The sequence below is a fragment of the Oxyura jamaicensis genome, chromosome 2 (assembly GCF_011077185.1).
Source record: "Oxyura jamaicensis isolate SHBP4307 breed ruddy duck chromosome 2, BPBGC_Ojam_1.0, whole genome shotgun sequence".
Classification (NCBI taxonomy): Eukaryota; Metazoa; Chordata; class Aves; order Anseriformes; family Anatidae; genus Oxyura; species Oxyura jamaicensis.
In genome coordinates, this window is record NC_048894.1 from 26,200,595 (window position 1) to 26,225,229 (window position 24,635).

Genomic DNA, 24,635 nt, shown 5'->3' on the forward strand with positions numbered 1-24,635 from the left:
CATGATTTTGGTTTTCAGTGTAGCCGTGTTTGAAAAGTGATAGGAAAATATTCTTCAGCTGGCTGACATATTTCATTTACTCATGCCAACCATGCTGCTCCTTTGTGAATCATTCTGTGAAGAATGGCATACGCACAGAAAAGTAAAAGTCATCTGAAATACTGAGGCTGTTCCGAAGAATTCACTGGGCTAAACTTTACTTCAGAATATCCTAACAGAAATTCAGCTGCAGCCAGTGAAAGCTTTATTTGCAAATGGAAAGTTGAATTTGATTTCAGGAGTTCATATAATCCATACAAAACAACGTCTTGATTCCTTTTTCCCTGAAATCAAAATCCAAACCTCCCACTGACTGTTCTGTTGCAGAATTATGCTGAAGGATCAGGCTCACATGTAGCAGTGAGCCATTTCGGGAGAATTATCAATATATAAAAGCCAGGATTTCTTCACTAATGGAAATTTTCTCCCACCTGCTTCATGCAGCAGTCCTTTCTCTGCTATGCGAGAGACTTTTGTTATCAGGAAAAAAGGAACTGTATTCAAAATCCTACAAGATGGAGTTCTCTTCAATAATAATTAGCCTCCAAATCATTGCTTGCTGACCCATGAAAGCTCTGCAGGCATCCTGGTGGTAGCAGCTACAAATACTAATCGGGACTGTTAGCAGACAGTGCTGTCACATCAGGCTGTACTGGCTGTTCTGCAATATTCCCCATGCTCCTGCCTGTTCTTGCTGGCATTTGGAACAGTGAAACTGAAACAACAGAGTTGCTTGAAAGCCTAATAATTCTCCGAGTCTACACGCAATGCTGGGCCAGGTACCCTATGATGAAGCAGTATTTTCCATTAGAAAGAAAACCTGAATTTTCCAGGGCCTCATACTGAAGGTTTCAGTCAGAATGACGGGGGTGGGATCACGGCAGTAACGATCCCTTGGAACCGCAGCTCCATTATCCCACTCCCCTCCTTGCCTGTAGCACAAAGTAATTTCCCTGTACCCAGCTGGAGTGGCAGTGGCACGCCTGAAAAGGCAGGGTTGTGAGCATGCTGGAGGAGTGGGGGCTGCAAAACGGAGCAGGCAGCGATCCCAGCACAGAAGCACCAGTGCAGAAGAGCATACCTGGGCCTGTAGTTTAGCCAGGAAAGACAGTGGAAACAGAGAAAAAGGTGGAAAGGGGAGAAGGATCTCAAGTCATCTGTGTTTCTGAACACTGGGTGAGCGAGCTACCTAGTTGAGCAGCAGCAATAAAATAGTACCACAAGATTTCTTTGTTTCTAGAGCTTTCTCCAGGAGTCTGGAACACATGCACCTTAGCACTTTGGGTGAACAGAGAAGTCGGTAGGCAATTGGAGCTGAACTACCTCCCTTTAGCAGCCTGAGGCCTGAGGCAGGGCGACAGTCCCATTGACTCAAGCAGGAGCTGGCCTATAAGTGGGTGCCGCTGCCTCTGCTGCCTGACAGGAGAGCACTGTCACAGCGATTTGGCTTCCCCCGAAGCATCCCACTCATCTCCAGCGCTGCTTCCTGATCCCACCTGTGTGGGATATAAACAGCGAGTGACGACTGCAGGTAAAATACCACATCCGCCCTTCTTCGGTGTTTCACGTACGCTCTGACTAGGGTTTGGTGATTCTTCCTTCTGTCAGTCTAGCAAAACCGCGCCTGACTCATATTCCTCAGCAAGTCCCCCAAGTGCTTCTCTGAAAAAAATCCCAGAAAACAGTAATATAAAGGCAGGAGTAGGAGCGACAGAAACTGTGAATCAGTTTGCCAGGCAGGGACGATAAGACCTTTTATAGTTTTGAGCTTCTTAAATAAACTGAGCTGTCTTTAGGAGTAGCTATAAATTCCAAAATAAAATGACATTTTTCAAGTAATCTGGTGATGGAAGTGCAGAGTTAGTAGCGTAAGATGAAGTGCTGGCTTGCTTAAAGCCTGTTTTAAATAAAAGGTGGAAAACTTGATTAACATTTAGCAATGAAGTCAGCAGTCTGAGGAAATACAGAACAAATGGCAAGCACCTGTACAGGCTTCTCCACTGTTTCTATCCACACAGCACCCAGCTTGATGTGGGCAAGTGGAGCAGAAGGTATTAACCTCAAGCACTGGAAACCTGTAGGCACAATTTTTGCAAGTGTGGAGTAAGAGGGACTCCAGACCGGGAATAAAACTGGATGATCTAAAATGTAAAAACAAGCATACTCCAGTGGGAACTGGTAATAAAATGGAGCTGGGGAACACTCTCCTCCATGGTGTCTCACTGTAACCCAGTCTGCATATTGGCCTCTTCGTACAATCTTTCCTCAGCATATATTGTATAATTCTGAGGCCCTACGTGCCTCCTGATGCATTGCAAAGTTAATCTGTGGCAAGCAGATATCAATTAATTTTATTCTACATCAGTCATCAAGTAACTCCATTTATATCAAAGTCACTGAAAATAGTTCCCCAGCTAATGTACGGTGGTAAAGAGGAATGCCACACTTCATGCTCTTTTTCCTGAGAAAATGGAAAGGTCTTTTTCCACTGAGTAAGTGGAAAGGCAGGATAGAAGACAGCTAGAAGACCAAAGAGAGCTGTTGTCTAGCAGAACAGCCTGAACGTGTTGCATCTCTGCAGAGGACTCAAAACAGATCAGGAGGATTAACCAAATAAGCAGTTTACCTGTCAGTGTAACTTCCAGGCCATCTCCACAGACCCTGAAAGCCCTGCTGTCTGGCTTTCTGACGCTCCTAAAGTCAGGTGATGTCTGACTTTCCAAGTTCTTTTATGCTTTTTCTCTATGCCACAGTATTAGACCTTAAGATCAGTTCTCATTAAAACCGCCTGTGCCAATCATCAAACCATTTTTTCCTTTGCTTCCTTCTTGTATGTTCACCCGTGACGCTTTGACTTTGAAGGAAACCACAAAAATGTAATCATCATGTTATCTCCAGACTGGTCTGCTCTCATACCCCCTTCCCTTTCAGTCTCACCCTTGTCCCCTCCTCCATCTATAATAATTCCCACATGTTTATGCAAAAATACTGGAGTTTTTTATTGTTGTCAATTAAGAGAGGCAACAGTTTTAGCATCTCTGCAAGAACAATGATTTCTAAATGTGAAAGGTTTTCTGCCTCGAGTAGCTACAACTTTTAGGATGCCACAAAACAACCAGTGTAGTAACACTACAGTACTTAAATAAAACAGGGCTCTTAAGAGCATAGGGATCATTTCCACTCTCACTTCTTCCTCCCCTCTATCACTGCTGAATCTAAAAAGGAAGCCTGTTCCTTGGTTCACAGATGCGGTTTTACACTTGATTTAGTGACCCAGTCCTCTGACAGTGAGGTGACACTACGTGAAACTGTGTAACTGGATGCAGGTGCCATCATCTCAGAAATGACAGAAAAGCGGCGTATATGGGGACTCAGTCTTGTGAGGCACTGGTTAGCTCTCATTCCCACTGCTGTCGTTAGGAGGTCAGGATTTTGGAGAATTTTCTTCCTTACATTGTGAACAATAGAAGTGCAGTGCTTCTAACAGCAACACTGCTACCTGAGGAGTAACAGCACAATAAATGGTTGTGTTTCCATTTAGTTCAACAGGGCCAGGAAACCAATCCCATCCTGGAGAGCAATTATTTTACTAACCACTTACTTTGCATTCAGCATCATTAATCAAAGCAGAGGGGGCTTTATTGTTCAACAACTTGCCTTAAAGGTACTGAATCATAATATTTAAAAACACGTAGTGGTAGTATCTCTAGCACAATACACCAGTAGCTGTCCATACATACTGGAAAATACCTTAGGCTATGGATCACACCTTGCAGTACTTAGAACATATACACAGGTCACAGCCCAGTGAAACGTCCAGTGAGCCCCAGAGGCTCAACTGCAGTTCAGGACTGAATCTGACTGCCTACGGGAATTTAACAAAAGGTAAAGGAGTTGTTACCCATATAGCTCAAATTAGTGCACCTCAGTCAGACAGTGAAATTGGGCGGCTGAAGTTGAAGAACATAAACATCCCCCCTTTGCTTTCTCATTGTCATCCGTGAAGGTCTGGCTCTGCTTGGAAAAGGTGGGGCAAGACTGCAAGTTTTGAGTTGTACAGTGTCGGGGTCTGGGAGATAATGATAGCCTCTGGGGAGAATGAAGACAGGCTTTGCTGAGCCATCAGGGATATACCTGTAACTAGCACCTCTGATTTATAGCTTCTGGTGCTAGCTCTTCTAAGGCAATTTAACAGTTCCCGGCAATATTGTGTCTTCTAAAAGTTAGTGTAATCTGAGCTAAATCAAGTCCCATAAGCATACAGCGAAAGCAGAAGATGTCCAATTATCCAAAATTATCATAACTATTGGAAAACAGACTTGGGAAAAACACGGCAGTCCAGAACTGGCAAAATTCCTATTGAGATCAAAAAGTCAGAATAAAAAACAAGGCATCTTTGTCTCCATACTGAGTCAAACGGAGAACGTAAGGGCTTACAAGAGTAGTAGACCCTTACAGCAGAGGACTTACTCCCCCATCACAAGATGTCTGCACAAGTAACCCCAAGCACATAACAGCTGGTAGCCCAGAAGGGAGACCACTGAAGCAGGAAAGGTCAAGACCAGGATGCGGCTGATCCAAGGAGTATTCACCTCAAAATTCCCAGCAGCTTTTGGGTTTCACTTACGCTGTCCGCATCTTGTGGGTTGGCCTAGCTAAAGTATCCCTCTCAAAACAGTGAAGGCTGGACCTAGCAGTTTAGGTCTATGGAAGGAGTCAAAGTACTCAATTCCTAACCTGAGTAGAAGACCACAAGCTATGCCCTGTCTTGAAATCTTTTGTATCTGGTCAGTTTGGCTCACCACTTGCCTTAAAGACAGTAGAGTTTTACTTCACAATGTGAAGACTTGAATGAAATGTTACTGCAGCCTTCTAGGACTTAAGGAGAGCTTGTAGGAAAGATCGAGGGGGACGTTTCACAAGGGCTTGTAGTGATAGCACAAAGGGTAATGGCTTTAAACTAAAAGAGGGTAGATTGAGATCAGATATAAGGAAGAAATTCTTCACTCAGAGGGTGGTGGGGCACTGGACCAGGTTGCCCAGAGAAGCTGTGGAAAGTGCTCAAGGCCAGGCTGGATGGGGCTTTGGGCAACCTGGTCTGGTGGGAGGTGTCCCTGCCCATGGCAGGGGTTTGGATCTGGGTAATCTTTAAGGTCCCTTCCAACCCAAACCATTCTATGATCCTAACGTGTTACCTATGCTGGAAGAGATGATATCTTTTGACACCACTTTGCAATTTTATTTTATATATATATATTTTTAGTGAATAAAGGCTAATTATACAAGTTGCCTGCCATAGGGGCCAAATTTCCCTTTTCCCTTGTTCAAGGGCCAGACACAACAGCCACTCCACTTGGGAACACCCTGGGACTGCTCTGTCCAAGTGCCCGAGAGCCAGAGTTTGAGCCTAAAAAAACACACCACCTAGTTTGGAAAGTTTCTATGCCAAGGATTAATGAATCTGTCATATTTGCAGCACACACAGAAAAATTAAATTTGCTTAAATCAGCTTACAATACTGCGCCACATTCATGGCTGCAGTTAATCAACATCAGCCAGAACTAAGGGTTCTGCCTATTGTCTTTGCAAGAGGAGAAAATGGAGTGAAAAGAAGAAGGAGATACAATCCTCAGTAGATGGAGTGTATGGTGTCACCATGCATCTGTAGCGTTGAAGGTACAGTCTAGGGAAGTACCTTTAGGTGGAGCTGACACCCACAGAAATTGTGCCAATCTGTAAAACACTCCTTTCATGAAACAGGCAAGGCCAATTGCTTTTTCCATGGCTTTTAAGAAGTCAGATGCTAGTTAAAACCTGTGAATATGTATACATTCCTTTATTTGGATAATTAGCTACTTTATGTGTGGCGCCTCCTGGATTAAAGAAAATTCTATGCAAATCAGCAGAATAGACTGGTCACATTTATACGTGGAAAAAAATACCTCTTTTATATAAATATCTAGTATTTTTAAGGTGAGTTTCTTATTTCATAGACAGGTGCTAATTCCTAGACAGCTCCCATGTATTTAAAATGTTCACTCTGCATTGTTCTTTTAAACAATGACTGACTGTACACAAACACTGAGGATGAACAATAGATTTTGACTATCTGCTTAAATAAATGAGACAAAAACACGTCTTACAAATGGCTTTTTCACTTTTTCTGCTAAATGCTCCATTTCTGTCCTGCTGAAATCAATGGCAAAACTCCATTGATTCAGCAAGGCCAAATTTTCACCCCAAACACTCTTTACACTCTTTTTTTTTTTTTTTTTTTTTTTGTAATAAGTAGATTTGGTGCAAGTTTGTCTGAAGATACTGCTTTAAACTATTTCTTCTGTTCTATTGAGTAACAGAGCGGGTTGATATTTAAGAATGAAAGCTCATCAAGTTTAAATTTCAGTTGTTTTATAATAATAGCCATATGTTAGTTATAGATTGTGTAAGTCTGAAGTTTTGGTAATTTAAAACTGCTTTAAAGTGACCTTTACATGGTTCCACATTTCAACATTTTCTAGAAGTGGTTGGTATCGGTCCTTACTCATAAATCCTTACATTAAAAGAATCTGCAGGGCCTGGGCCCTTAGTTAAGAGGCTTATAGTACGGAAGTCCTGCAAACATTTATATACACACTTAATCTTACAAATCGAGTCTTCACATTGAAATCAATATAACTGTTCTCAGTGGGTCAAATCAGACAGGATGAAATGTTAGGTTTTAAGAAAGGTCACTCTCTTTTTAATCATTGAAGACAGGATGCTAAGCAAGAGGGACATTCAGCCTGATCCAATGCAGTTGTTCTTATGTTCCTCTTTAAAGGGTGCAATACAGAAAGACATAGTATGGGAAATGTATTTTTTTCCCCACTGAACACTAGACAAGCTGGGAGGGCAAATACACTACAGGAACTATGAAGGCTGTAACCCAGCTGCACTACCACTGCTTGGTGGTGCTGCATGATGGGTTTTTCTCCACTTTTTCTCAACCACTCTCCAGTTGATCTTGCCTTTTGCTTGGCTGCTCACATGGCTGTGGCTGCTGCTGCTGCTGCTGAGGATTAATAATTTCCCTGTCTTGCTCCACTGCCTATTCATCTCCATTTATTTGTGTTTTGCTCTTTGCATGTCTGAGATCGCTCTGAAAAGATAAATAATTTTTGTTCACGTTTTCTCTCTGCTTTCCTATCTGACTATATTTCCATTCTTAAGCTAAATGCAATGCAATGAGGTGCTTTGCTTTTCATCTCAAATACCATTACTCAGAAAGTGTTTTTATTTTGCTAACAGGAAACTGAGGCACACTAGCTAAGCCATTTGCTAGAAGTTGTACAGGAAGACTCACAGTAGGGCAACATCTCCTGACCTTTCCTTCTAATGGTTTATTCTTTGGTCATGAATTAGAAAAGAAACTGGCAGGACTGAAAGAGCATTAAAATTGTCACACTCAAAATAAGATCAAAACAAGCTTTGGTATGTGGACAAAAAGGAAACATTGATTGAAATCTGTTCTGGATTGATTGGTATCTTAATAGTCCCTTTACTTCTGTGGAATTTTGTTACTTCTCCCATGACACTTCGTGTTAAAGTGCTACATGTGCTGCACATTTCCCATGTCTAAGAAAAATATTGGCCACCTAGCAGTTGGCCAGATTTCCTTTCCCCTAAGCATACTATTGTGTTCAATGCCCATTTTTCCAGCGTTTAGATGGCTGATGTATTTGAACCTAATTTTCAGTGGAAATACACAACGTGGCGGATAGGCCTTGTGGCTCTGCATTGCCCACTCTGAATTCTGTTCCCTGGTTCACAGCTGAAGAGATTCACTTTGAAATTTCCTATGAAATACTTCTGCCTCTTCAAAAGCTTAGTCTTCATCTGGCCCTCGACCCTGCAAATGCTTTAGCATGGGCATGCAAGTAATTCCATTTACACATGTAACTCCCTCCACTGGCACTGATAATGTACTAAGCAGATACATATGTTTGGAGAATTGGGGTTTGTTGAAATAAGAAACTATTCTTGTAATTTTTTTTTCCTTTTCTTTCGCAAAACTCCAGCTTTGGAAAAAAAAATGTTATATAAATTTGAGGTAATAACCTCAAGCTCTAATTTCATTTTATTGTCACATAAAACAAAATGTTTGATACTGTTAGGAAATGCATAAAAAATATTAGGCCAGTTATGAACATTTGGGACCTGGTCATGTAATCATTCAAAGTGTCTTTCATTAATTCAGGTATAAGAAAAACTGGCCTATAGAAGCCAATCCCTTTGCATTTTCAGTGTGTGTGGGGTTTTTTGTTTGTTTGTTTTCTGTTTGTTTGTTTGTTTTTTTTTTTCAAATGACAACATCATGTAATTAAATCTCTGAATACTTTATTATAGTTTTGTTATACCTGCAGCGAATAAACATACTTTAAAATCATTTACAATGCAGCATTACAACCCAGCCTCTTCGTGTGAATACTCATGACAGCGGTGAGGTACGGTACGCGCGCGTACACGCACCCTCTCTCGTGTTGCTGCCCAGACATCGAGGGAAGCCCTCTGTAGCGCAGGACCGAAAACAAAACTGGCAAGGACTCAGCAGTAGGCAGAGATTAAGCTATTTTATTGTCCAAAATTAATAATATACAAAAGAAAAGCGATATAATGATTACAATCAGCTGCTTCACTTCCAGGAAAGAGTGTTTTGCAGCTACGCAGCGCATTGCCAGCATCTGCAATGTCGTTTCTCTCGTAAAACGAACAGAGGCGTACTCTGGAAGGACCATGCTGAGGCTGCGAGATGCCCTGTCAGCCTGGTTTGGGAATTGTCAAAGGCATCCCGTGCCGTTCCTGGTTTCTGGCCCGAGCCTCCGCCAAGCGCAGGTCCCGTTTCCGAGGATCCCCGTCGAGGAGCCCGGCGGAGCTGCTACAGGCAGCTGACGGGCTGAGGGAGACAGTTAAAAAAGTCCCATTGTTTAGATTTCTGTCACAAGCCACGAGAATAGTTAATTCCTTTTATCTCCTGAGTTTTCATTATCATTTAAATTTCATTTTCCATTAATTGATCAGGGATTAGCGAAGCCATTATGCCAGAATTAGACAAGCCAGACGCGATGAATAATTCATGACGGACAATTACATTTCCTTCCCCGTGTACTTTCTAACTCGCCTCCCGACTCCCGGGATGCTGGAAACGACGCCGTTTGCTGCCGGGGCCACCCGCCTGCCCTCCGCCCTGTCACGGCAGCCGCTCCGGGGGCTGCCCGGGGCCGGGGGCCCTGAGGCGACATGGCCGGGCCGGGCCGGGCCGCCCGCCGCTAGGTGGCAGCCGCCGCCTGCGGTGCACGGGGGCCGCGGAGCCTCTCGCCGCCCGGCCGGCTCGCCGTCCTCATCGGCTCCATCCGACCGCAAGCGCGGTCGGGTCGGGTCGGTTCGGGCGGGTGCCTGCCCGCTGCTTGCCCGCCCGCACCCCCTCGCCCACCCCCGGGGCGCCGGGCCGGGGCCGGAGGGGGCGCTCCCCCCGCCCCGCCGCCCCTCACGCCGGGCATCTCATTTATCCCACCGGACAGTTGTTGCCCCATTAAAGCGCGGTCCCACCCTTTGCGAGGAGCTTTCATCTCGGGGAAGTTTTATGACACTTGGTAAATGTGCAAAGTTTTTAATTAGACTCGCCAGACAGCCCGAGGCAGCACTAGCGCCACGAAGTCTTCATGCTTCTCTCTGCTTTACAGCACAACAAGCCGCTCTACTCCTTTGAAGACAATGCCGACTATGTCTACGATGTCATGTGGTCGCCAGTGCATCCCGCGCTCTTCGCCTGCGTGGACGGGATGGGGCGCCTGGATCTCTGGAACCTGAATAACGACACCGAGGTGAGCCGGCCGGCGGCGGCGGGCGGGCGGGCGAGCCCGGAGCCCCGTCACGGGAGGGCTCCCCCTGCCCTCAGGGGGCCCGGCGGGGCGGGCAGGGCTCGGCAGGGCCGGGCCGGGCAGGGCCGGGCAGGGCAGGGCCCGTCCCGCTGCCGGGGGGCGCCGGGCCGCCCCCCTCCGCCCTCCCCGCCTCCGCCCCGCTACCTGCGGGGCCGGGGGAGGGACGGCCCGGCGGGCAGCCGCCCTGAGCGGCCGGGGAAGGCAGCTCCCTCCCCTCCGCCCGGCCCCGAGGCTGGCCCTGGCGTCCGTGGAGGGAGCTCCCTCTGCTCCCGTTCTGGGGCGTCCCCCTCGGCCCCCGCCTGTGTCCCCGGACCCAGGGTGCCCAGAGCAGTGCCCCTGCCCGCACCCACTCCGCCGCCCGTTTTCCTCCTTCATCGAAGGGAATCGCCTGCGATTCTCCGTCCTCGCCTTCCTTTTCCTCCGCAAAGTTTGCCCAAATGGCAGTGGGACTTAAGCGAAGGAACCCACGGGTGTTCGCACGGCGGTAACTAAGTGCAGAGCGGGGAGAAAGTCACACCTTTACACCTCACGATGAGGAAGGGTTAACCAGAGAATGGCAAATCCTGTATTTTCAGAAAATCATTTTCTAAACACGCTGAGTACCCCTTTTCACTTTCCTCCTGTTACTTCAGATCTCCCCCCTCAAAAAAAAAAAAAAAAAAAAAAAAAACCTGCTGCAGGTGTATATTGATAGTATTTTTCTGGATTTCATTTTCTTCTGGAAATGGTTTTCGAAAAACAGCATCTCCTGAACTCTCAGATGGCCAGCAACCAGTTGTCAGAATAAGAACTGAAATATTTTTCCAGAATTGAAGTCTCACGAATTTTTATTTAATAGCATGTAAAACTAAGAATGAGGGAATGTAAAAGTAAGGTGTATTAACTGACGGTTTCTTCATTTCCAAAAAAAAAAAAAAAAAGACTGAAGAACAACCAGCAGTATTTTCCTCACATACCCTGTTTTCTACAATATTGTGTTGTTGTTGTTGTTTTTTAAGATTAGTTTGTTCATTAATATGTCTTTCCTGTAAACACGATATACATTTCAACCCAAGTAAAATACAGGCAGGGTTTATGGCTTGCAGGGAATGGTGCTTGCCATAAATAAGCACGGACAGGTAAGAGGAACCAGCACTGCGAACTGCATTGTCAAGGGGAGCAGTAAGGCCTTTTGAAGTGCTCTGAGCAGGAAGCAGCACAGCCTTTTTAATTAGAGCACATACAGCTGGAGGATATACAGGAGGAGTCTCTTCAGAATTTATTTTGGAAAGGGAGGGACATATCCTTCAGGTGTTCTCATTAATGCAGGCTTAAACACAGAGCATAAAACCCAGTATTTTAAAAAGAAAAAAAAAATAACCCTTTCCCCCCAAATACCAGGGCTAAAGTCCTGCTTTGCTTAAAATCAACTGATGTTTTGCCATTTAATTCAATGAGACCATAATTTCTTTAAAAATAATAATAATATGGACTGCTTGATCCTGTTCCCATCAATAATAAGGCTGTATGTAGAAAACTGCTGCTGTATTTTCAGTGTGTTTACATATAAATATATAGGAACATCAGCAGAAAAATAAAAATTAACTTCAAGCTCAGTCCTGCTTTTCTTCTGCATGTGAGGCCACCCCTGATTTCACAAATGATCTCTACTGAGAGGCTGAAATCAGCTCTCATGTTAAGATCAGAATGAAATTCTGTGGTGTCAGAGCTTTGTATTTTTATGAGAATTGAATTTGTGTCTGGAGGAAGAAATACCATTTGGTCTCCTTACCGAGTGCTGATAAAGTAAATTAAAAAATGTCTCAAAACGATAAACTGGCAGAACTTGAATAGATGGAGGGTTTTGTTATGTGAGAGTAGCAGTACCAGGCATAAAAATACCTCTGAAAGAACTGTAAGCAGTTCTTTTAAACATCATAACTGAAAGTGATTTTTGTTTGCTTTTACCCTCTATCTGGTAGGTCATAATTAGTTTATAATTTCCAAGATTTCTGCATTCGATTAAGCTATTTGCTAACAAGAAGCCTGCCAGCACTTCTGCCTTTGTATTGAGAAATCTTGAAACACCTATTTTTGATTTTTAGATGTCAGATTGGTGATGTCTAAGTATTTATGAAAACAGTAGAAAATAACAGGTATATTAATGTGCTTAACTGCTAGCTATTGATAAAAATCTCTGTGTAAGAACCAGATATGATTGTTATTAATAGTTTTGTTTAATTTGAGAAATAAGCCACGTTATTATTTAGGTATTATTTTATAAACCAATTAAGAAAATAGCTGGTTTTAGTTACAATATGCTACCTTCAAATTTTTGAACGGTAACACGGTTTACGCTAGTTGTTACTCCCCGTATTTATTAAAAACTTTTCTCTCGCATGCTAGATGCTTTCTAATCAAAATAACTAAAATCATTTGACCATACCATAGATTTAATCAATCTAATTGTTCTTAAAATCTCAATTTAAAATAGCCAAGGGCATTTGTATGCTGCATTTTGATCTATGGATACCAGAAATGTTTTTTGTAGTAATCATGCAAATCATCATGATTGATTTATATTTAATAAAGGAATATAAAAAAAAAACTTTAAAAATAATAATAAAAAAAACTACTTCACACCTTCATTCTTCTGCAAACTGAATATTATTATAGGAATCAGGATATGATGTTTTCTGATAGCTTCAGGTTAGCAAATACCTATTTCTTACTTACGTGTTCATTGCTTTTATTTTTTGGTCGAGGTTGGAGATAGTCTCTAGGTCATTAACAAGTCTTGTTTATAGATGAGGTTAATAGCAGTTTATAGATAAAATTGCTTATTCTTGCTCTGTTATATTCCTTTCAAACATGCTATTGTATGCCCTACCTTAGCTTTGAAAATATGAAGATGGTGTCTGTTTCTAAAAAACAGGTAGAAGATCTATTTACAAGCAGGTTTAGACATTACATTAGCAATAAAAGTATAGATATATAAATATGTGTGTATATATATGTATATTCTTACCATGCAGGTTTTTCTGACTGCATCTTAATGTGTTACCTTGTAAAATCTTACTTCAAAACTGTTAAAAATCTGACAAGCAACTTCAGAGAATTTATTAAGTATTTTAAATGTAATTTTAGAAACATCATGCTACCGTTATAAAATAACCTTCTATCTTTAAAATCGAAAATAGGCATGTGTAATTTAACCTATCACTTCTCCAGGTAGATAAATCTATTTTAAGATACTATGGTTTGAATAGATTTTATTCTGTATCACCGGAGAAAAGGCTTTCTATTTAGATTTTTAAACACTATTGCATGATTGCTTTTTATTTTGCTAGTTTTGTGGATTAGTAATAGGATTTTACAAAACCATTGGATTTGGGAAAAAAAATGGGTTGTGTCTTGTGTCTGCAGCATGCATGCTGCTTATTTTTATGTGGAACACTGAAAGAATGCTGTATTAACAACAACAAAAAACAGTTCTGGAGTTATAGATTTCAGCCTTCTGAAAGATTTTGTTAAAAATTCAGTGCCTTAAATCTGCGCTGTGTAGCTCATTTGAAACAAATATCTTTGATCTACAGATTTCTGAGAAACGTAGCTGGTTAGTGGATTAGTGCTCAAAAAATGCGGCATTTAGTTGTCGTTTGAAGAAACCCATTTCCAAATGTTATGAAATTAATTTTGGCTGGAATTAAAATAGGGTGTGTTTTTTTTTTTTTTTTTTAGAAAACAGTGATCAGAAGGGTAAAACTTGCTCATTTTTTAATGCAATGGTATCCTGGCTCAGTGACCCCACGTCAGACTGAAGCCCTCGGCTGTAGCCCTAACGAGTAACACACTTGGGACGAGGAGCGGGAGCGTGCCAGCGCTCATCGGTGAGGCTGCCTTGGACAGGACCTGGGCCTTGCACAACCCAGAGACGAGGCCAGCAGCTTATTTGCCTCTGAATGACTTCCTAAAGAGGGAGGACAGTATCTGCTTTCCGATTGTTAGCCAGCGTTATTTCTACGTGGCCCTACAGACAAAATCCTTTTCCATTCCACTTGCGGGGCTGCGTAAAGGGTAGTTTCCTGAGTCCTTTATTGAGAAGGCATCTCAGCTGGCCAGGCCCGGCGGGCTGGCAGGTACCTGCTCAGTTTGGGCAGGGTCTGTGACGGGAACATCCAGGTGGGGAGGTGCAGGGCCAGCAGCCCTGCCGCAGTGCCCAGAGCCTCAGGCAGCCGCAGGGGCTGGGCTCCCCGCCGCCATGCACCTCGCTGCCATAGAGCCGACAGCAGGGAAGCTCTGCAGTGTTTGCTTTAAAATCATTTTTCTTGTGGATCTCTGGAGCTGTCTGGCAACTACTATATAACACTGTAGCCTCGGAACTGAGGTGAAGTCAGAAAAACTTCTCAGATTTTGGACCAGGTTTTAATGCCGCCTCCAAGCTGCTCACTTCCCTCTCATGCGGCAGCCTGCCCACGATGGGGACAAGAGGATTCCTGTCACTCCTGCAGAGGTGTCCCAGGCTCTGGCTCCTGTCCGGCTGCCTCTTCTCGCCAGGACCGTTCTCCAGCTCCACCTCCAGTTGTAGGTCCCACAGCATCCCCTTGTCCCCATCCCAACGTGTGCCCAAGGCCTGCTCCTGTGAGGGGATCTGGTGGGGGAGCCGCTACTGGAGCTCCCATCCTACCCCGTTTGCCCTGATCTGAAAAACACAAAAGCTAAAAAGCCTCGTTCAGGAGGCTGCCGTGCCAAGCTGCAGGCTCCTCACTCAGGCAGGTTCTCCTGTTAAAGGCAGCTGGGTGGAGCATCAGCAGGCTCGCAGGCTACCGTCATTTGTCTTATGAGGTGACCTAAATCAAGGGAGTGATCTGCCCATCTGGGACAGACACCCACACGGTTCCTTCCTCCTGCGGCTTCTTTTGATGCCCTCATTCCAGCGTAGATTACAAATACTTCTCCTAAGATTGTGTTCTTTATTCATCCCACATGTTAACCAGCACCTTTATGTATTCCTGTGGGTCACCTGTTAAGTCTGTTGGTCGGCTTGGGGCAGGGAGAGAGTTTGGAAATTAAACAGCATCCAGGTGGAGTTAAACAAGAAGAAGGCTCCTGGGAATACAGGGATGTACAAGAGAATTGTGGGAATCTATTGTAGGAGTTCCTAAATGTCAGCTCAGCTGTTCTCGCCTTCTGCTGGGTCCTCACCGAAGTGATTAGCTCAGGACTCTTCTTAATTAGTACCTGAGCTGTGACCTCTGCATCTAGCTGTGGAGGTGAGTATGAAATCCAAGGGTGCATCAGTGTGAGCGCAGGGGTTTGCCTACGGCAGTCAGGTTATTTGGGCCCTGGTCAGAAGTCAGGGTAGGACCGAAGCCAAGTCCTACCCTCAGTTGATTCTTGGTCATAAATCAGTGAATTTGGAGAAAGAAGCAGATGCAGTTTCACGTGTCTCTGAGTTAAGGGGAAAAATTGTTTCGTTTACTGCCCTTTACAGTAGAAAAGACTCCCCTACTCGTTCTAAGCAATCTCTTTCTTTCTTTTTTTAGCACATGTGATTGAAGAAACAATGAACCACCCCCCCCTTTTTTTTTTCCTCCCCCCTGATGAGAGGCTTGTGACTCACCCAGCAACACGGGACGTTAAAAACTGACCCCTGGGTTTGCAGGCAGCGTGATTTTATTGTCCTTTCTTCTCCTATTGTTTCAACAGGTTCCCACAGCTAGCGTGACAATAGAAGGAGCTTCTGCCCTCAACCGTGTCCGCTGGGCCCAGGCTGGGAAGGAGGTAGCAGTTGGTGATTCAGAAGGCCGCATATGGATCTATGATGTCGGAGAGGTATTAGTTTTATTGTGTTCAAAGCTCAGGTCCTGCAAGTCACCACGTCCAAGTATGAGAAAATATCTTACATTTTAGTGAGTAAGACACCTCCAAAGGGTATACTGCCTGGCTTTCAGTGGAGTCCCTGTTGGTTCGGGTTGCCAACAGCATGTTAGTTGTAAAGCTACCATGCAAAAGAGTTAACTAGTGAAAGTGTCAGGAGGAAAGTCCTTTTTGTAAATATCCAGTGTTTTTGTGTTTTTTATGTACAGATGGAAAAAGTTTTAAAAGGAGCATGAAGAGGAAAATATAGGTACAAAGAGAATCCTTTTTGTTCTGAAGTTGGTCCTGTAGGGTTCACCTTTTATATTCCACCACCTCTTATTTCATGACTGGCTTAATGTTGTAGGCTTTTCTCAGCATGACATGTACAGAGTAAGAGGCTGTTGTTTAGTGCTGAATAATGGTAAATAAGTTTGAATATGTGCAAAGGTACTAAAAGGAGGAAATGAAAGGTGTCATTGTGGAAGACGGTAGCTGCATGTGTGATGATGGGTATGTGGGTGCTGAGAAATAGCAAGATGTGTATTCTATGTCTAAGGCTGCTCTCAATTCACCCTACTACATATTGTAAAAGCCATCTAAACTGCAGTATGTTTGGCACTGATAGAATCTACTTCTGTGGTGATGAATAAGGTATAAAATGTTCTGTCGGCATTACAATTCCTTGGAACAGTTAAGGGTGAATCTCTGAGCAATCAGCTTTTATGTAGGGAATTTGTTTTCTGTCATTATCTGTGATAGGATACTGAGATACCCATCTCTACACAGTAGGGAAACATTATGGAATACATACAGAATTATCTGTAACTCTCATAAAATGATTTTATGGCCCATAGCAAAATTGCTTGTGCATGACTCATATTTTTGGATTGCATTCGCTTGTGCAGGAGTTGCCTTTCCTCACAAATGTTTGCTGGAACTTCGAGCCGTATTGTTAGCATAATCTCTAAATTGGCTAAGGTTACTGCATTCAGACTTCCACTACAACGCTGGCAGGTCAGGCTGTTTTTGTTTATTTTTTGTTTTGCATGACTGTTCTGAAAAGGTGTTTTTTCTGTCTTTGAAGTGATATGACAGGCTATGGAAATGTCTGTGATGACAGCAAGATCTGATCTTGTCTGGGAGTCTAGACAGGCTCCAGAAATGTGGTGTTTTTTTTTTGTTGTTGTTGTTGGTTTTTTTTTTTTGCATATCATACACCAGACCATTCACAGGATTGTTTATTCCTGCAAGCTCACCCAGGAGAAAATAGATTTACTGTTACTGTGCAGAAGAAGTCATATTTAAGTTTTTGGCCTTTTCGTCTCTATAACCAGAATTCAACTTGCAAAATGAATCACAGTGATTGACTCAGATCAAAAAGAAAGACAGTTTTCTATTACTTGAAAAGGAAAAAGAAAAGAGCCATTCAACAGTATTCATTTGCAGGAGTCCTGATCAGTTTCAGAGTAACGTGTTCTGCTTGGTGGACGTTCCGTGTTCTGTCCGTGCGGAGCCTCAGGGTCTCCAGCTCAGCTCCATCCGTACTTACACAATTGGATGGATGTCCATCCACATAGCAGCTGACAGGTCATGGGCCGTTGCCACGCCTCTTCCTCTTTTGTAATGAAGGAACTCATTAATTTGTTGCCTGGTTCATTTTGACAGCATCAGTCTCTGCAGTAATTCCAGCTTCAGATGCTGCCAGGGCTGCTGTGCTGTTACGGTGGCTTTTTCTGGTTTAAAAAAGCAGGATGCTCAGCTATTCTCCGGCACAGCTCTTGTCACTATAAAACCTTAAGTGAGCTGCAGAAATACTTGGCAGTTCGAGAGCCTAGAACTGAGGGCTCGGACACTGAGGAATAGCCTCTTCACTCGTTAACTCTCTGTGCCAGTTCATAAAGAGCCCTCTGGTGAGTTATTTCATGCTCAGCTGTCCTCAGGCACGGCGCACGGTGAATTCACAGTGTGTCCGTGTACTTTTGGAAGCGTCTGGCAGAAATATGTCAGACTTCGGCTCCCTCTACTTTAGTATGCAGACACTGGCAAGCTCTTTGGCTCAGCTGGTGTCCTCCTCTGACTGTCCTTTCTGCAGGGGTTTGATTCAGGGGCATGACAAGGCTGGCCTAATCATTTAAAGGGGGCAGTCCTTTTCCCCCTGTCAGCCAGTCATCCCGAGCCATATCCTTCGCTGTCCAGTTCTTGTGCTGGCACCAGTAGCACACGTCAGACCCCACATTATGGTGAAGGAGCTAAATCGGCAGAGAAGTACTGATTTTTTTTGTTTTGTTGGGATATTTTTCTCCATGAATTGACTCAGTATGAGGGCAGACAAGCATCGGTGACAGTAGAAGGGATGTGATACGAGCGCGTGGCTGTGAGCTGGACCACACAGCACCTGGTAGTGCCCAGATCTCCTCTTTGTCTCGGCTGTGCTGTAAAGCCTGACACACAGCCATGGCAGGTGACCTTTCAGCTGCCGCACCCCACCCATCTCCTCCAGCACTGACTTCTGAAAAGGCCTCATCACTGGAAGAACTCAGCCCTGCCTGACTGATAACTCCGTAGCATCCATTTATTTCAAGGTGCATCGCTCTGATTTAGGACGGCGAGCGTGATTACTTGCATTAGAAAGTCAGCAGGCCACTTTACAAAGACCCTAAATATCTTCACCAAAGACATTAATGCTCCACTTTTACTGCACCCTTTTAAAACCTTCCTTTTCTTGTGGCTGATCCAAATTACCATGTTAGATTAGCTGTCAGTTCATAAAACATTGTCTCAGTCAAAAAGATCTGTATATATATATATGTTACTGTGCTTTATTATCATAGAATCATACTACAACATCTTTGAATTTCACATTACTATATAAGCAAATTTTCTTACCTGCTTGAACATACAGAGTCGACCCCATGAAATTTGATCAGAGCAGAAAACGTAGCAATATCATATCACTAAGGAATAAATTGAAGTGATACGGATTTTTACTTTGGTAGACTCAGACCTAGAGAACAGAGATTGCTGCTGTTAACCTATATGGTGTAAAGCAAAAACATTGTATGGCCTAAGTGAAAATGTAAGACACAAGGCCTAACCTTGCATCATTTGTGAGGGCAAGGAACTTGAGAAAGGGGCTGTTTTGCTTGGATTGTTTAGGATTTGGCCCTTCTTAAGATGTTACGCAGTCATAGTCTTTATGACACAAGATATGGCAGAAACACAAAGAAGGTGGCAGAGTCCATGATCAGGGAGTTAAAAATACTGGTGACATTTTCAGTTTGGCTATATAGTGTTATCTCCTTATAGTGTGTACTCTTAGTTGTTTGATTTCAGCATCGTGTCTGAAAATAACTGAACACATTTATTTTCACAGTGAGGGGTCTATTTTCTCCTCAATGCATGTGCTTTATGCCCGTTAGCATTAATGGGAGTTATACACACATTTCCAAGGGAGAAGAGACTTAAATAGTCCATATAGATGTGCTCTTGTGGATCAGTAACCACTGATTTAAAGACTGTGAATTACAAAATAAAAATCTAAACAAACAACAACAACAAAAAAAAAAAAAAACAAGATAGTTTCAGTGTGATGTGATCTTAAACCTAAATAACTTGAAAAGAGGATATAACCAGTCACTGTAAATACACTTTCCTCTATGACAGATATAAAGATGCAAGCCTTTGTTGGTCTAGTGGCTGAGATGAGATTACAGTGATAGCATGTAAAATGTGTTTTATCTTATTTAGTCTTATGGATTATTTACAGGGCAGCAAGTTTTCTACATGGTAGAAGTTGATTTCAGCAGAACATGGACCACTGACTATAGATTTATTCACATGTCCAGATGATTGATAGTTAGACCTAACTACATGTCTCTTTTGTACATATATTTTCTAGAAAGCTTGCTCCCATTGTGCATGCTTCAGTGATGTTACACAGTTGCCGCTGTCATAAATATTCTCTAACAACCACGTTTGTTGCTTACCTGGCTTACTGAGAATGCCGTTTGCACCTCTGGTTGTGAAAGAAGCAGCTTCTCTTCCACCTTCATTCTTTCTTCCTTTCTTTCCCATTAATCTCTTCCTGGTCATATTTTGTTTGCGTTGTGAATGAATAGATTGAAAGTGGAAATTAATGATTTATTATTTCATTGTAACAGAATATAAAGTAAGTTCAGCACAGTATTGGAGAGTTTGAAGCTAATCACCAGGAGCTTATTACTTATTTTGTTAAATCAGTTACAGGACAAACCATTGCATCTGTTTGGTGGTCTTTCAGCCAGCTGATTCTAGTCATGCTTTTCAAGGATGTCTAGTATGACAGGTGAAACTGGAGAAAAGCAAGAAAAGGTCTTTCCCTGGACCATCCAGGAAAGCTGGCGCTGCCAAAGAAAGCAATTACGTGGGATTCTTTAAACAGTTATTACTTCTGTCCTTTATTCTTGCAGTGAAATCAGCATTGTGTTGACATTTCCACGACTCCGTCAGGTTTCAGGGGTAATGTCTCTGTAAGCCACTTTGCGGCTGCTGCATCAAGCAGTTTGCGTACTTCCCCATTTGCTCCATGATGGACGTTTGCCCTGTATCTCGTTTTCAAGAACGTGACCAGTGGAGGAGCTGGCAACTGCCTGAAATATGTGGATGTATTGGTGCTGTACGGAATATCCCATTGGTTCCTGTAAAATAAGTAGCTTTGATTTCAGCAGCCTGTAGCAGCTGTTCTGAGATTCTTAGGGTCCGAGACAGGGAGACATGCATATTCATGACCAACTCTCACATTTCAACGTGGCTATTTAGTCGCATGGCTGGAGTGAAGAAGGATTGGTACTTTGTAACCCTGTCTTGAGGTCCCTGAATTTCGCTGTGGATTTCATACAGAAAACATAGCCGGCGTCTCTTTCATGCAGTTGAATTTCTGTTGTGCAGAGAGAGAAATATGAAACTAGGTTTTATGTCATTAACTTATCCAGGTAGATTTTCCAGTAGGTTTACTTTTGCCATTGTAAAGCTCTTGTAGAGCATATATTGAGTGAGGAAATGTTTTTGCCACAAAAGCAAAGCTGCGACTTGCTATAAAATATTTTAAAATCTGTGTTGAATTACAAGTATTCTTGGAACACAGATAAATGGCTCACATACATATGAAGGCAAATTTGAGCAATAATAAGAGGTTGTGCTTACAACCAAGTTCTTTTCAAAAGCATACAAAGATCAAGTAAGACACAATAGTTACAACAACCAACACAATCCAGGCATAAAGGATGATTAAATGGATTGTGAGGCAGAGCCTCAATTTCACCACTGATATTTTTGCTATGAAGGCTGCAACATTGGCCTCAGAGGAGTTTAAAAGCATGTATTAACAAAGCAGAATCTTTTAAGAGTTGTTGGAAAATGTAAAGAACTAGGGTTTTGCTTTGCTTCCCCTCTGCCCCCAGTTTTATAATGTTCAGTCTTGAGAGACTTTTAAAACTGGAAGCTTTTAAAGATGACCAAAAAAAAAGGCAACGACAGCATATTGGGAACTCTGACTTTATACTTAAAACAAAATATTGACCAGAACAAGCTCTTTGTCCCTCGTCATTTGAATTTAGACTGATTCAGCCAGTATTCACAAAGGGATTTTTTTTGAAGTAGGTTAAATAAGAACTCCCTAATGAAAAAAATGCACTAGTTTGAAATCAGTCAATTTAATTACTGTGTTTTATGAAGGCCATTACCCATTGCTGATTACTAGGGTGATAAAATCTTTAAGCTTTGGTAGCCTCCATAGGGGGTGAGCCGATCTAAGTAGAGCAAAGTCCAGTCATTATCACCCTAAATACTTGTGTTTCTCATTACAATATTCATTACTTTAGGTTACTGTGAACGCTTTGAGGTCTTTATGTAAGCACTGGTTTATTCTCCTGTAGAAAAACAACGTTGTGTTGATAAGTTTAAACCAAGCATTTAAGTACTTCTGCAGTTTAAAACAAGGCTTGGCTATATCCCGACATATAAATGCATACGTTTATGCCTGTGAGTACCCGTATACACTCATATTTGTGACTGTGTGCTTGCCACTGCAGTCTAGTACTGGGTAAGAAATGGAGACAGAAGTGAGTTGTCTTGTTTTTTTCAGACTGTTTTGGTACTTAAGTAGGCTTCGTCACCACAGGCTGGAATGGGGTCTTGCATTTCTAGTAATCTTTTATTAGGGAAGTATCTTTCAAGAGGGAAACTGAGCCATGAAGAAATTCTACAGACTTACCCAAGACGTGCATCTGGGGGCTGAAGCTGTTTATCTCCAGTGCCAGCCTAGGGCCGTGAGGTTTCCTTTCTCTGCCACCTTTTGCAGGTCGTGGTGTGTTGCTGCTATGCTGCCCCTTCAAATCACTGTCATTGTGGCCTCCTGATTCACAAAGCGGCTTCACAAAGCTAATGTTATTTAAAAGATGACTTCAGCATTGTTTCCCTTCATATTTAAAAATACGTGTATTTTAAAGGATCATTTGAAACATACTCAGGGAGAGATGTGGGCCTGCACTCCTAGGAAATGAGACTAGCTTGCAGAAGGAGACTGAAGAACGTGGTGTGACTAGCTGAGGAGGACTGAGCCTGGTGGGAGGATATATGGCTCATGTGGGAATATGTATGATAAGAGTGCTTAGTGCCAGAGAGGGAGAACTTTGGGAGCTGAGGACACGGCTGTCACCAGAGCATGTGGCTGCAAGCTGACCATAGGATCACAGCATCCCAGAACGGCTTGGGCTGGGAGCGACCCCAAAGATCACCCAGTTCCAAACCCCTGGCATGGGCAGGGATGCCAAGATCAGGTCGGCCAAGGCCTTGTCCAACCTCATCTTGAACACCTCCAGGGGTGGGGCGTTCACAATTTCTCTGACCATGTGTTAGCTTAACTTCAGAAGAACATTTCAAACTATCAGAAGTTCCAAGCAAGTAGGGGAGATGGTGAAAAAACATCCTCTCAAGGTGGAGTTTGTGATGTGTTCAGATGTGATCTGGCAGTCGATCAAACCTGGCATACAGGGTCACTTTCCTGCCTGATGCCATCGTGTACACTTGTTCTTGGTCTAGATGGTGTTTCTTCTATTTTACTATACATATAAATGAAGTTCCACCTTTGTTTTAGTACTGTAAGATGATTCCTTAAAACTAAAGGAGAAAGTACCCAATTTTTATCAAAAGTATCCCTTATCTCATTTGTTGATCAGACAGAAGAGTAAAGTGGGCATTAGCGAAAACAGAAAAGGAGGCTTTTGTAGTCATCCTAAAACTTAAATTAATTCTTTATCCTTACCTTAAGATAATATCTTACTAGCTCCCCAGAGAATTTCACAGGGTGAAAAGACCTGAATTTCCAGTATGATACAGATATCTTTTGTAAGAATTCCTCAAGCCCTCAACATATGAAATAAAAGGCTTAAAAAAAAACCAACCAACCAGCAGAAATCTGGCTCCAGTCCTTTCTGTTCATTTGCACACTACTTTTAAAGCCGACGTATGTTTCCTTTTCCCTTGCAAAGGACCAGATTCTCCCCCTGCAGAGAGGATCAGAGGGAACAAGCCACATGTACCAGGAGTTAATCATGTAGCTTAATGCACTATTAGAAGGCACTCAGATAACGAAGCGACGAGAGTGGCAGAAGAGAAACTGTAAGAGATCAGTCCCTCTCTGCACAGTAAAGCCTGCAGCATGGGTAGAAGGGAGGCCAGTGTGTGACAGCCTTCATGTAGATATTTTCCTGCTGGAAAGCAATGTAGAGAACAAGAGAAAGAAGAAAAGATGTACGAGTCCATCCACTGTGTATTTATTGCATCTGCAGCAGTGATGGCTTCACTAGTAGCTCCTCAGCTGTTGCTTCTCCTGAAAATCTCTGAAGAGGTACAGAGGAAAAGACAATCGGGGGCCAGGCTTTTCATGGTATATGTACATGAGGCAGTAGAGACAGTAAATGCTGTAGCTAACCTGCTGTGTTCTGGACCGGCATCGTGGAAAACTGGTGGGGAACAGAGCTCAAGTAAATGCATGCTAATAGTTTTGCAGGGTATGTATTTTAAATATCTGGTTAGGCTGTTGGGTAGTATTTTCTCTGAAAGCTTTTATCCCTTTTCTGATGCAAGTCTGAAAAATTTTCATAGCTTTAAGTAACACAGAGTATGGAAGGGGAAAAAGTACCAAACACAAAATTTAGTTTAAACTCAGTGTGTATGCAGCAATTTGCAAATGTAATTGAAATTCATGTGCTATCATTGTGTTGTTAAACACTTCTGAAACAAGAGCTACTTTGTAGAATTAATTTTCTTCATGATGCATCTGTGGTTTCAACCTGTTGCATCCAACACCAGTTTTCATTCTGGGAATCCTTAATTATGTTTTTAATTATTTTTTTAAAATGTTTAGCAAAATGGTATATATTTCAGGCATGAAAAACTATTTAATTCATGCCTTGGAAGGTAACGGTTACATTAAAATATCAATTGAGGAAAGCTGAGCCCTAATATATCGTATTCAGCAGCCAAAATTCCACATGCGGTGTTTAATTTAAATATGAAATGTATCTTTGCCTGTGTCTGAAACGAAGGAAAAAATGCTATTTCATGGACGAGCTTTTGCAGGTAATAGATGCAAAATGGAAGGGAAGGAATCCTCATGGAAACAAACTTCTCCAAAGCAAAGGCAGTTCCTAGGCTAGCTTTGGTGGGAATCCGTCAGCTATCTGGGAGCCAGAAAGCAGTGGCAAAAGTCCTTTACAGTTCCCGTTCCGGAGTGAACCACGGGGTGGACTTGGCTGGCTTGGCTTAAAAAAGGAAGCAAACTAAGCTGAAGACACCACG

The 24,635-nt window shown here is 42.8% G+C and overlaps 1 protein-coding gene across 10 annotated transcripts in view; it reads left to right on the forward strand.

Moving 5' to 3' along the window:
* The window catches only part of DYNC1I1 (dynein cytoplasmic 1 intermediate chain 1), a 191,130-nt gene that overhangs the window by 155,689 nt on the left and 10,806 nt on the right, over nt 1-24,635 (forward strand). For all 10 annotated transcript variants that reach the window (XM_035316836.1, XM_035316829.1, XM_035316830.1 and 7 more), the window contains 2 exons: nt 9,759-9,899; nt 15,645-15,770. In XM_035316836.1, coding sequence (XP_035172727.1) covers nt 9,759-9,899; nt 15,645-15,770 — 267 coding nt within the window. The remainder of the gene's footprint in view (nt 1-9,758; nt 9,900-15,644; nt 15,771-24,635) is intronic.